This window comes from Corvus moneduloides, chromosome 7 (genome assembly GCF_009650955.1).
Source record: "Corvus moneduloides isolate bCorMon1 chromosome 7, bCorMon1.pri, whole genome shotgun sequence".
In the NCBI taxonomy this organism is placed as follows: Eukaryota; Metazoa; Chordata; class Aves; order Passeriformes; family Corvidae; genus Corvus; species Corvus moneduloides.
The window spans coordinates 29,703,169-29,716,615 of record NC_045482.1 but is presented as its reverse complement, the minus strand read 5'-3'; the positions used below and the strand labels follow the sequence as shown (position 1 = coordinate 29,716,615).

At 40.4% G+C, this 13,447-nt stretch overlaps 1 protein-coding gene across 12 annotated transcripts in view; it reads right to left on the bottom strand.

The window, feature by feature from the left end:
* The window catches only part of KALRN (kalirin RhoGEF kinase), a 483,321-nt gene that overhangs the window by 190,338 nt on the left and 279,536 nt on the right, over positions 1 to 13,447 (bottom strand). For all 12 annotated transcript variants that reach the window (XM_032115344.1, XM_032115348.1, XM_032115337.1 and 9 more), the window contains one exon: positions 10,234 to 10,425. In XM_032115344.1, coding sequence (XP_031971235.1) covers positions 10,234 to 10,425 — 192 coding nt within the window. The remainder of the gene's footprint in view (positions 1 to 10,233; positions 10,426 to 13,447) is intronic.

The following is a 13,447-nucleotide window of genomic DNA, read 5'->3' as shown; positions in this document are numbered from 1 at the left end:
CTTTATTTATCAAGGCTTTAAACAAGAAAACTAATTCTCCTCTGATTACTAGAACAGTGGGAAAGAAGAATGACACCCCTCCTTTCTTTTGGGGGAGCATCTGGTGCCCCTCATGCATTTTGACAACAACAATTGTGCCTTTCTTGGATATAAAACACAGGCAGTTTCCCTCCATCCAAGAGACAATACAGCTCTTTATTCCCAACTACTTAATCTGATGAAATACCCTTCATTTTACTCAAGTATTTAGTGAGACCACTTAGTGGAGGTTTGAAGGACACCTGTGCCTGTTACCTAAAAATTAATGCTTTTGACTTAGAGCAAGAAACCACTTTAAACAAAATCCAAAACCTAAAGAGATTGCTAAGAAAATCTTGCCTGCATGATTGGAATAACTCTTAAACACCTAATGTTTATATGCTGCTATTTGTAAACGACAGAGATGAGTTATAATCCCCTCAAAAGCAGTTTAAAAGCACTGAGTAATGGGAGCAGTGCAAAGAACCAGTCAGTTCAATCCATGAGATTTACCACTCTACATCATTTTGCTAGTCTTCAAAACAAGGATGTCAATGGAAACAAGCAACTTCCCAGGGTGTATGTTCCACCCCTTTACTATGTCAGAGAAGCATCTGGTATAGCAGGGCAGGCCCCGAAAGGATGCTCATGACAACTCAGGAACAGAGCATTCACCACAGCAATGAAGACTAGAACAGAATGCAGGAGAATTCAGTGACATACAGGGACCCTGCTGCCACTCCATTGCAATGTGAGTGTTCAGAGAACCAAGGGCAGGCTGAAAAAAAAACCCCAAAACCACACAAGCAGAACTGCTCCAGAGAGAGATGTCCATCAACCCTATTTCCCTCTGCTACTATGCCAGGCTTGTCCAAACCTATTCTATGGCAGTAACATTTAGCTAGGAATGCATAACATGCACTAGAAAGTCACACAGATCTCAAGTTCAGGTTAATTTATGGCAGAACTTCAGCCTGCACTTGTGTTTAGGCATCTGTTCAAAGGCTGCTGTGCATCCAGCTTGACTGCACAGCCTTCAGTAAATTGTCTGTTCTACTTTAATTTCCCCACACCAACATGGTGGAGAAAATAAAACTTTCCAGCACAATTAACCCTCATCAGCTGGTATTTAGTCACACTTAGAATGCATCCAGTCCCGTGTAGATACAAAAATGCTGCTAGCAAGGATTTTCTTGCTATTTTCTAAGTCCGTGAGAGACTTTTCTCTCACGGAGAAGAGGTAGCAGGGAATGTAAACAACCAAGCCACCTGCAACCTTGAAAAGTCTTGTTTATAGTATAGTAGAAAAATATTTTGACAATGGATGTTTTAGGATTTTAGCCAATCACCCCAAGGGGTGGCTGATCCTTTGTCCAATTAGACTATGAAGAAAAAAGTCTATAAAAGAGTTTGTAAAATAATTAAATAAATCAATCTTGCTGCACAATTCCTGCCTGCTGGATCTTCTCTCCTCCTCCTCCCTATGGCTGCGGGACACGGTGATATACCCTAGGCCTGCAGTAATAGTCTCGTTTCAGTTGAAAGAACTGATGGGTTGTTGTAAATTGGAAGCATATTTCAACAACATTGTCCGAAGTCACATTCAAGCTCTCAAGGAAACGTCAACAGAAATACAGAAAACAAGGTCTGCAATGATGAGTTGCTAAGTGACCTCATGCCACCATTGAAGTGTCACATAATGACAGCACTAATAAAATGTGACAGGATGGGATATGACCAGACACTATGTATGAAATGCCACAATATGCAACTTCCATGGTAAGACACAACCCGTAAGACTCCCTGCTGCAAGACCTGATGTTGTCAGATACCACCAAACTGGTTGGGAAGAAATGACAAGTGGAAAGGGAACATTCTGTGAAAAAACCCATCTGATCTCTTCGAAACCTCTTTCTTGCTTTTTCCCTTTTCCTCGCCAATTTCTTGACATTTATCCTTGGTTGGGCTGCATCTGGTGCTTCTGTATGCTCAGGCTTTTTAATTAGTAACCTTGCCTATGGCAAAAGGATTTACACTGCCTAAACATCTGATGCTTTTTCCAAGTCCTGCGTGGACCAGATTGATATAGCACAAAATAATCTCCTCTCAAGGGAAATATGATTTGGGTATCTAGGCTTACATCAGGGAGTGTGTAGATCTCCAGCCCAAGGTCATGTAAATGTAATTCAGGAACTATTTACTCTAGGAGAGAAGATTGATTTAGAACTGAAGAATCAAATGTACATGCTCTATGTTGCTTCTACTACCATCATGAATTGTAAAAACATGTTCCTCTTCCAGCATAATTTTAGTACGTAATTTTTAATTAGGAATCTGGATATAATTAACTTCAGTAACTGTAATAATCAAGTTCTGCACTTGATCATACTGGTAATAGGCTTAGAAAAGTTCTTCCTACACTGGAAGATTTACTCAGTTTTACACCAGTGTGATACAGAACAGTTTGGTGCAGAAGCTTCCCACACTACAAATGCAGCAATTTATTAAACTAAATGTAGGTACCATTACATTCTCCTCTAAATTGTTCACTGGTTCTAAACATCTCATCACTTCTCAAATGGAAGTTGCAACACCCCTTCCCTCTATGCTTTTTCCACTGACTGGTTGTATTTATCACTGGGATTCTTACCCTGATCTGTTGCTTCGAGCCTTTTGTACAACTTTGTGCACTACGCCCTGGGAATCGCAGAAACAAATCATTTGTGACAATTCTGTATCATTCTGAAACTTGCTAAGGACTGAAAAAACTGCATAACTTTTCTTAAACTGATCAGTCTTGCTGGATCCATTGACTTGAGCCACTCCATTGACACCATTTTCAACTAGTTAAATAGACTCCTGTGCATACATGCACTTCAGGTGAAAGACAGAATGTGTCTTTTGAGTGATGAGTGAATTACAGGAGTGTCCCTGTATGGCTTTGATGGAGATTTACTCAGTACACACATTACTGCAGGCACTGGCTGCCTACTCCGTTGCCTTTGTACACAGCACTAAAGCCCACACACTGGAACTGGGAGAAGCTCATCTTCCTCAGCTTCAGGAAATCAGAGGAACGGGCAGAAATGTGTCTAATAAAAGAGTACTTCATGAGAGTTGGCATATCCTATTTAAAGATGCTCATAAAACTCCCTTTTAGCTGCAACATGACCCACTGATGTTTGGAGAGCAAGGCATACAGGCTGGAGACCCATTTCCACAACACTCAAAACACATGCAAAGGCCCTCAAAAGCCAAGGACAATATTTGAATGGAGCCATTGGTCTGAAACAATGGTGAATGGCCTGAAAAATGTGGATAATAAAGTATGAACTTAAATGCAGTCTACAGGAATCCTTTGGCTAGCACATGGTAGACTGGTGGAAAGAACTTCTCTTCCATGCACAGGTTTGACTTCCTGACATTTGGTTAATGTGGCTGCATTTACAAGCATTTAATTCTCACTACTTTGATTCTGTCTTGCAATCTTTTGCCATCACAGATGGCAGAATTTTATTCACTAGTGGTCTGGCTATGCTTCAAACTCCCCTGCTCAAGAGCAGGATGTGCTGCCAGGATACCACAGCTCTTTTCTTTCCCAGCTACTTAATCCTTCATGAAAAAACTTGCCTCTCAGCAACAAATGGACAGGAAAGAAGGGCACCCTGCACCACCCCAGCTGTCCTGGTTCCTCAGTCCCAGATCTTTGGTAGCTTTACAGATACGATTTAGCTCTGCAAAAGAATCACCAAAGTTAAGGATTGGTGAATGTTGGCATTTTGGTCCAAGCCACAGTCTACCCTCTGGAGTTGGGGGGGATTTGCTTTTGTTTAACTGCTTCATGGTAATTAATTGCTGATAACCCAAAGTGCACTTTTATATAGCTCACACAAAAATAACACTTTTTGTACCAGCAGAGCCCTCTCCCCAGCAACAATTATCAGAATGATAAACTGACAGGCGATCTGCCTTCTTCAAGGTATCTGCCACCCAGGCAAGGGACAGCACATGTGTTACTTGTACATCTGGCAGTTCACTTCTACCACACCCTCTGACTTCTGCCTGCTAATTCACCTCTGATGGGAATAGGAGAATATCTAGGAACTGAGCACTTCTTAAAAAAACCCAAACAAACACAACGAAACAGCATTCACTTAGAATCATAGAATCACAGAATCATTAAATTTGGAAAAGACCTTTAAGATCACTAAGTCCAGCCATCCATCTAGCACCACCACTGCACTGATTCAGCTCCCAGCAAAAATAATGGTCATACTTATAAGAGGCATAAGTCTAAGGTTTGATGTTTCACAGCCCTGCAGTGAGAAGAGGCACAGATATTTTCAAAGTTTGATTTTGCATGCTGTTGTGCATCTACATCAGCTGTTAATATTATCCCAGTGAAGGACAAAATTTCAAGCTTTTGAACAAGGCACATTGTCCTTAATTCTAACACTGAAAAGTTCTGGGGTGTGAATTGGCTACTCAGTGAATATTTTATGTGCACAGAGACAGTTTGGGTCATTTTAATGTTTTATTCTTTCTTTTTTTTTTTTTTTAATCTGGACATAATATGAGAAAAGGAAAAAAAAGTGCTGTCCAGGACAGGAGCAGTGTGTGAGTGTGTAAGACAAACACTTCGTGGTAGACGTGTTCAGAGAACAAGACATTTTCAGAACTTCCAGAAGTTGCCAGCAAGTGGAGTTGCTAAACTGAATATCCCTTGCATCACAAATCTTTATTATATAGTGGGTGATTGCTCTGAAAAGTCAATATTAGCAGTAAAAGTCAAACAACAAATTTTTAAGTTCAGTAACATTAACTTTGATTCCTGTGTCAATTCACAGTGAGTGACAGGATTACAGGATATATCCCAGAACCACTGTCATGTTTGCTCCATGATTAACTTTGATACATTCTGTCAACTCTTCTGATGGGAGTCAATAGCAGCTGACCTCAGTCCCTTGAGCTTTCTGCTCCCTGCGTCCCAGCAGCTCTGCCTTGAAGTGAGGAACAAGCCCTGTCAGAATTAGTGATCTAGACTGAAATAATCTCCTAATCACAATATTCAACTGAAGCAGAGAAAATTTAATTTCACAGGTCTTTGTTATCAAGCAAAATTAAGTTAGCAGTGCCTGCAATAAAACACTATTACTGTTCCTGACTGATAGGGCAGACCCACTCCATTACCCACTTGAGTAACCCCAACTGACATCTGTGGGGTGACCAAGGTGACCTGCTGACCACAAATAATTTAGGTTATAATATAGGAAGCTGTCTGACACCTAATGGACCAGGACTCAGCTCTCACTTTCTCATGGCCTTATCAGACAAGATTTTCAGACTGAAACTTTCCATACCAGGTGTCTGCCTAAGGCTGAACTTGATGAATTTTGAGGTAAAAAGTCCAGAATGAGATGAAGGGATAAAAAAGGTACTTTGCCTGTATTAGGAGTTTTATTTCTGCTCAAATGAGATGCTCCAGACCCTCCATGCTTTTAAGCAAGGGTTTGAAATTTTGCAGGGCTTAGCCTTGATGTCAAGAATACACATTATGTCATTCATGTGAAAATTTTCCCAAATTTGGTCACTCAAAAGCCCTCTGCCAAGTTCCGGTTTCATGTTCATAGGAACCAGTTAGGAATCTGGCAGTTCCTTTTTCTCAACATTAAATATTTTCTGAGCATACTCATCCCCCATTCTGAGGGCCAGGTATTCATGGCAGGCTCCACATGGAAGTGCCAGGACTGAGCATCTTGTCCTCCTGCTCTTCTGACCCACTAAGGGCCAACAAAGCACAAGGCACATGATCTGAAAACACAATTCTCTCCCTTGCTGTTTTTTTGTGCTGGACTCAACAGAGAACTGGTAATCTGGGGCCAATGAGAAATGAGAAACCTAGAGGTGGTAAGACATGCTTTTCATGCCCCAAAGAATTATGAAACAATTGCAGAACTGCTTTGTAGTTTAGTTAAGGCCCATATACTCTAAATTCAGCGAAGTTACTCCTCATTCTTAAGTTAGCAACTGCATTATCAGCCAATACAACAAGCAACACAACAAACCTAAGTCATCATTTAATGATGCAAGAGGATTTTAAAAGCTTTTAATGATATAGAAATGGTGACAGTGCTCTTTCCTGTCTACATTTTAATACTTGGAAATGTAAAGTACACTGCAGAACCTTAAGTATAAAACTGTGAGACAGTAAAATATTAAGATTCAGACAAGGAATTACAAGATGGTTTCTTATGTACCTTGAGGGTTTTGAGTCTTCAGGGTGTGATGTTATGACATCTGCAACCTCTTCTCCAGGAGGCTCAAAAAAATATTCTCTTTTAAACAAAATCAAATGGCAGCCAAAAATCCTGTATCATCATTTGATCGTAGAAGCAGAAAGTTCACAGAAAAACATCAACTATCATGAGATTTGTGATAGAAGTGAAAGATCCGACAATCCTGACAATAATTGATTCAGATTTGAAGAAAGAACCTGAATTTAATTACACTTAATCCTGAGAGAAATTATTCAGGTATGACGCTGTTGAATGCATTTATCCCAGTGATAATAATTTATAACTTTACCCTGCCATACAGATAATTGGATTTGATTCCCAGGGTACCAGGTTTCTGCTCACACCATCAGAAATGCCTTGGTCCAAAAGGGTACGAAAATATTGACTACAAAACTAGAAGAGTATAATGAATGCTATAGGACAGTGGGACACACAAAATCTCATTTACAGGCATAGCAACAGGACACCTACATTACCCAAGAGTTATGCTACCAACAATCACTTAGGGGACTGCTTCCAATTTATGCCTCTAAAGTGTTAGTACCACACCAAAAAGTCCTTGTTTCAGCATATTGTATGTATTGTTAAATAAGGCCACTTAAAAAAACCCCATCAAAATTATTGTTATGCTTAATTGACTGCATTTTTCATATTCCTTCAACTGTATGAGTCAGTGTTTAGCAGAAGGGATCCTCTTTAATGCTTTCACATGAAACAGGCAGTGATTCAAGTCTACTGTAGTATAGAAAAGCAACTCTGAGCTTACATTACCCATGGGGATATCTACATTTAAATAACTGCCTAATTCAACACTACCTATTGTCCTGAAGAAATTATAGGAAGACTGACTACAAAAGGAAATAGTTCTTTGATAAGATCACTTTTTAAAAGTAGGAGCAGTTAAAAGTTTCTCAGGTGGTGGGAATCTGAGCAGTTGCATGTGGAGATGAAGAGGTGGGCAGAGTAGAGGTGAAGCAATGAGAAGTTCACAGTCAATCAACTCATCCACACCTGGGAATTACCACATCAGAAATACAATTCAGCTGTGCAACGAAGACTGTCAGAAGAAACATGTTCATTGTAGGAAGATATTTAAAATAATTCCAAAAAAAGAAAAAGTGTCAGTAAGACTGATTCTTCCTACTTAATTCTCCCTTTCACCAGTTCTGTCTCAATAGATTAATCCAACATGAAATAGTGAGAATTTGTGAAGCTTAGATGAAAAATGCTTCCAGGCCATAGTTTCCTGCATCAGGGCCAAAAAAATATGAAGGGAACCTTTTTTCATTTCCAAAGACACAAGAGAAAGAGTTGTTCATAGTTTAAGAAATGGTTTTAAGAACTACAAATGATGAAATTAATAATGATGGCTATTATTAAGGAACTAATAATGCCTTCTAGAATAATGCAAAATACATCAAGTGTTAACCAGGTTAGCATGGCAACCAAACTGCTTTCTCCTCACTCCAGGACACTCCCAGGAGATGGGTTTAGATGGTCATAGCAAGTCCAGCATCAGGCCCAGCATGGCAGGTAGGAGGGCAAGGGAGGCCTGTGTGAGCACCGTGACTGGAATGGCTCCTGCTAAACAGCAGCAATGGACCTCAGATCTCCCACTATTTTACTGCTGCTGCAGCAAAAAAATTCTTTGCCTTGACATCTGCTGTGATTTAAATTGATTTGTTATTATTTAGATTTACCTGTTTTGTGTTCATATTGAAGAATGACAATTACATTGGTTAACTTGCCATTTTACAATACACAAGAAGGGCCCAGCAAGGCCAAGCAATGACTCATTTTTACCTAAGCCAATCTATTTATAGCATTAAAAGGCAAATACAGATCCAAACACGTGCTAAGGCTCTCCTGTTGTAATGCTTTGCCCTTTGCACCAATTCCCCCCAGCAGTCTTTTGTTATTTCACTGTGTCTGTGAGGATCCCCAGAGCTGGCAGACAAACACTAAAACCACAGCAACTTCCTCACTTAATAGTTTTGGCAAAAAAATGCCGAGGTATTGAGTTGTGTGGCTTCCACCAGCACAGAAACATGTCACTGAAGGAGCCAGGTAGTGGCACACAATGACATTCACTGAACCTGCAGAAAATCAGTGTTTGGCCCCTACAGGAGTGAATTAACACAGGGGTAAGTAAGCGAAAACTTCCCCTTACAGAGCTCCTGGGCATCCTCAGACTTTGGGGAACTCTTGGAGACTGAACAACTTTATCAACCCAACCCAACGGCTGTCATTCATTATCATGGACGTGGATTCCTGTGTTCACCCTGACTTTACTGTTGTCCCAGCAATGCTACAGCTCTCTTGACTGTCCCTCTGGAGAGAGAGTTACAGAGTCATAGAATAGTTTGGTTTGGAAGGGACCTTTATATGAAAGAGGCACCTAGAGTCTGTCCACTCTGGATCTCCTTAAAAGTGAAAAAAATTAATTATTGAGCTTTCCAAAAAGACATCACAGAACCAATCTGTCCCACAAGAAAACATTAATGAGGCAAAGATTTAGCATTTACTCTCAACATCTAGTGAGCAGCATTGATGCTATCACAAAAGACTGGTTTTAAAAGTAATTTTTTAAAAATGTGATTTTTTAATACATCTGCATTTTTATTCACCAAATCAGAGCTCATTAAAACCAGGTGTGCAGAGCAGGCAAACTCCCTTCTTGTTGAAGAAGAACAGGAGTAAAGTGCACTACAATCCAAATCCCTTCACATAGGGAGGCTTTACTTCCCAAAGCCAAATTAGCCTACACAATACCTGTAACTATCTTTTTTTCACTAGTCATCACCTGCATAGGTGAATCAAGGTTAATCACAGCAGGAAACTGTTATGAAATAATTTTTACTGAGGATTTAACCAATTAAGTTTCCCCAGTGGCAAACCAGCATAGTGTTTGAGCAACTCTGGGAACAACAGCATTATCCGCAAGTTGAAAGTTAACTGTATTTTAATATATTGCAGAAGCAGGATGTTAAAGAAAAACCTTCATGTACCAACAGCTATAATGGACATGCTGTAACTCCATCTTCCATACACATATAAACAAAGGTGTGCATGCACCTTCTACTTCAGGGGCTCGCAAACACGCTGAAGCCTGATACGTGCAACTTGTTTGTAACATGTAAATCAACAAGCACAGGCAAAGCTTCAGCTTCTCAGAGTATCTTACTGATCAAGTGTGCTTTTGCAAACAGATGCTGCAGAGCATGAAAACAACTGTCCCGACTAATTCCATCTCTCTCAGCAGAAACCCTATCTTTAAAAGTCACTCACCACTGAATGGCCTTTGGACTGCAGAAAATGTGAAGTATGCTTTAATTACATCCCCAGTGGCCTCCCATTTGATGTCCTGTCCACTGTATCTCTGGCAAGACAGTCTTATCTCTGGATATTTTTCAATTACACTAAACAGCATTTATTCAGGTCCTCACTGATTCACTGTATCAGTATGTGGCTGTTTTTTTCTTTAACAGTTGTTTTGAAAAGTCAAGTCTGCCTCAATAAACAATGTAAGATTTCTAGTAACACATAATGATATTGCATACATTAATTAACTGTACATTTAAATGGAATCCTCAGAGGATCACGCTGCTGGCATGTTTATACCTAATGAGTTAATATCAACTCATGTTCTTACAAGAGAATTCTTGTTTTCTAACAATACATCCTAGTTGTGATTAAGCACCACTTGATATTGTGTCCCTGTATTTTAGTGTCCTGTAACACTCATATGCTTAATTCACATTTTAATTCCTCTTTACAACAGTTACTCATATGCATGAAATGAACTGGATAATTACAGCCTGTGTGGTGAAAATGCCTTTTCTCTGTGATCTGAGTTTTCAAAGACAGCCTCTTGCAGCACGCTACAATACACAGCAAAATTCCCTCATGCACATCTTACCTCTTTGGTGTGGGTATGGAAGGAGACTGACATGTCCAAGAGAAGTTTCCTCTGTTCCACCCTCCGGACAAAGTCCTGAATCCGAACTTCCAGATGCCGGGCTGCTTTATAGATCTCTTCAGGGTCACATTCCCCAGTTTGAGCCAACTGCTCTGCAGCCTCCAAGAGCTTGTCTGCATTGGTGTATGTATTCTACCAGCAAACAAAGCAAGAAACACAGTATGAGTAATACAACTGTGGCAAGTAAACCCCTGAAGAAGGCTGTTTATCCTTAAGGCATGAAAACGGGTGATTACCAGAGTTTTAAAACAATAGCAGCATTTCCTAGTGGCATTGCCATCTGTGAAAGGAGAACGTGTAAAGCCACGTAGACTAATCCCCGAGTACACATGAAATAATTTCTTATTTGAAACACACCACTCCAACACAATCCTGCCAGGCACAGCAATAGGACTTCCCACTTATTTATTTCCAAGTTCCCTGCAACTTCTCAAAGATAATGCAATGAAGCAAGCGGGACTCACCAGCTCAGGCTACCATGCCTCACGTGACACTCAGCCACCAGCTCACTGCAATGGCCTCCCAACTGCTCTCACATTACAGCATGTAATCATGCTAGCCAGAGATGTCTCAGCCCCAAGAAATATTTGCCTTTCACTGGCTTTTGTGAGACAGACCATGTCTTCAAGCTCCTTCTATGCTTTTTTCCTCTTTCTGCTGTCCTGCAATGCATTTCTAAATGGAGTGAGTCCATGCGATTTGTCTGCAGCTGCCAATATGTAAAGCTCATTTCCAGTTTGCCCAGGGCACATACCTGCCCTGCACTACCTAAAAATTTGAACACTGCACTGTCCTGAACAGCTAGGGCCCTTGTGATATGAGGTGCATGACTCCTACTTTACAGAGAGGGAACAGAAGAACCCAGAAGCAAATTAATGTACCCAAGATATGCCAGACTGTCAAGTAAGAGAGGGGAACTCCATTCAACTTACCTCAGGTTTCAAGCTACCTGTCTATCCTTTCTCTCTCTTTTTCACATTTCTGGAAAACACCACTCAACTAATACACCAGAGAGTCTCATAAACAACAGGAGAAATGGAAAGGGAGTGCAGTCATCTTCTCCAGAACCATGGAGCTATGCCTTCGTCAGCTGTGTTTAGCAAACTAAACATAGCCAGCCCATGCCATCATATAAAAGATTTCTTCACTCAAAATGAGGCCAACAGCTCTTTGGTATTCAACACTTAACAAAAACAAGGAGAGACAAAGATACCAACTTAAGGGTCCTTCCATTACTGGGCTAGATCTTCAGAACTTCTTGGCATTGGCTTAAGACTGCTCCCGGTGGGAATTTTAACCTCTGCTTCAATAGAAGCAGAATTGTAGCACCTTCCTTGTCAAAATCCTCCTCAGTTTAGAAATGCATTAACTTGATGCATATACACAAAATACCTTTGAACACCGTGGACACATGTACTTCTGAGCCACACATGAACACTGTCAAAAATAAAAGCCATGAATCAAGCCATGTTGTTCCTACTTAGGTAATATCCTGCTGCAGCCAACAGTTGTTGTTTGAGAAAATATTCAATACAGAGATGGAACAGTGACCTCCAAGTGTTTAATGGGGGAAAATATTTCCAGTTATAAAAAGCAAAAAGAAAATATCTCATTCAGTGTTCATCTTCCCAGTTTCTGAGGGCTGACTATAAATATCTGGTATTTGCATTTCTCCTTTTGGATTGTGAAGAACATATTCAAGACAGTTTTGTTACCAATTGTAAATTTTTATTCCCTCACTTTCAGGCTACTGCTATAATGGTTAGGCTGTTAACAGCAGCAAAATTTTATGTTTTAATAATCATTTTTTGGAAACCCCTTTAGCTGAGAGTTTGTAAAAAATGTTCCATTTAATGTGATCTGAATTAGGGTCCGGTTTCACTTAACAGCATCCTTTCTGAATGATCCTCTTCCAATAGTATTTGGAGTGTATGCCAAAGCTAGCACTATTTTTCAAAGTCTAGTCCACCCCCGGGTTTTTCACACATTACCACTACAACAGCTCACACAGCAGTCCAGCTCCCTGAGCAGAAGACTGTTCCTGCTTTTATATGTATTATTTAGTTTACTTGTAAATGCCTTCCTTTTCTCCATGTGGCACAGATTTGGGACACAGAACACTTTTGTTGAAATACAGTCTGAACACAGCTTTGCTGCATTTGTCCCTAACACATTTAGGTCCATCTCTGCTGAAAGCCATCACAGTTTACTGACTCCAACATGTGCTGTGTTGAGTTACCTAAGGATGAGATGAGTTCACTGATACAATGACCAGATGTAAATACGCTGGTGAAAAGGGTGTAGGTTGGACCCTAGACTTTGGGGGGAAAAAGAATGCAGAGTGGCCTCAAAAGGAGCTCTGGCTTCACTGCACAGATAATAAAAGATGTAGCAGCCCCTTTGCATTGCACAAGATTTTCTGAAGGCAAAGGGGATTTTCTGCAGGGAAGCTGGTTGGGTGTGGAAGGAGCCACACTTAGTGTTTTCCCTGGGCTGCAACAGGCACTGTCAGCATACAGGGATACTTCCCTGAAGAATTCATACCTAATTTTGGATGTGTTTGCATAAATGTGTCATGCACAAAAAGTTTGAACACAGAGCATTTTGAGTATGGAGTAATTTTTGTTCACCTCTTGTTCTGTCTCTGTCCACTGATGTCACAGGTAAGTGTCTGGATTTTAAAAACAGATAAAGTTTATGATAGGAAAAACAACTAATGGTTATATTCCTGTCATTCTAGAAGGAAGGCCTGGTGCTGAGAGATTTCCAGCTCACTGTTGCAGATTTAAGAGACTTAGATACATTTTAAATAAGCAACCACATTTGGGAGTTACCCACCCCTCTCCTTGAGCTCCTGAGGCTGACGTGCTCATGAAAGGACTGTCCTCTCTTGTCAGCTGTCAAGATGTACACACAGCACAGGCCAAATAAGCCAGAGGTTACTCATCTGCTAAGGGCCTGCTCTATTTCTCTTCTGTTTGCTTAAAGTGCACATAAATCATACCAGAAGTTGTTACACATATCAAATATTTTAATGCACAACTATTTCTCTACAAGCACTGAACCAAAGCGCTGTTGAACCTGAGAGCTTCATCCTGGTTGGTGCTATAATGCTGCACTGCTTCCTTGCTCCCTACATTTTCATCCTGAGCTT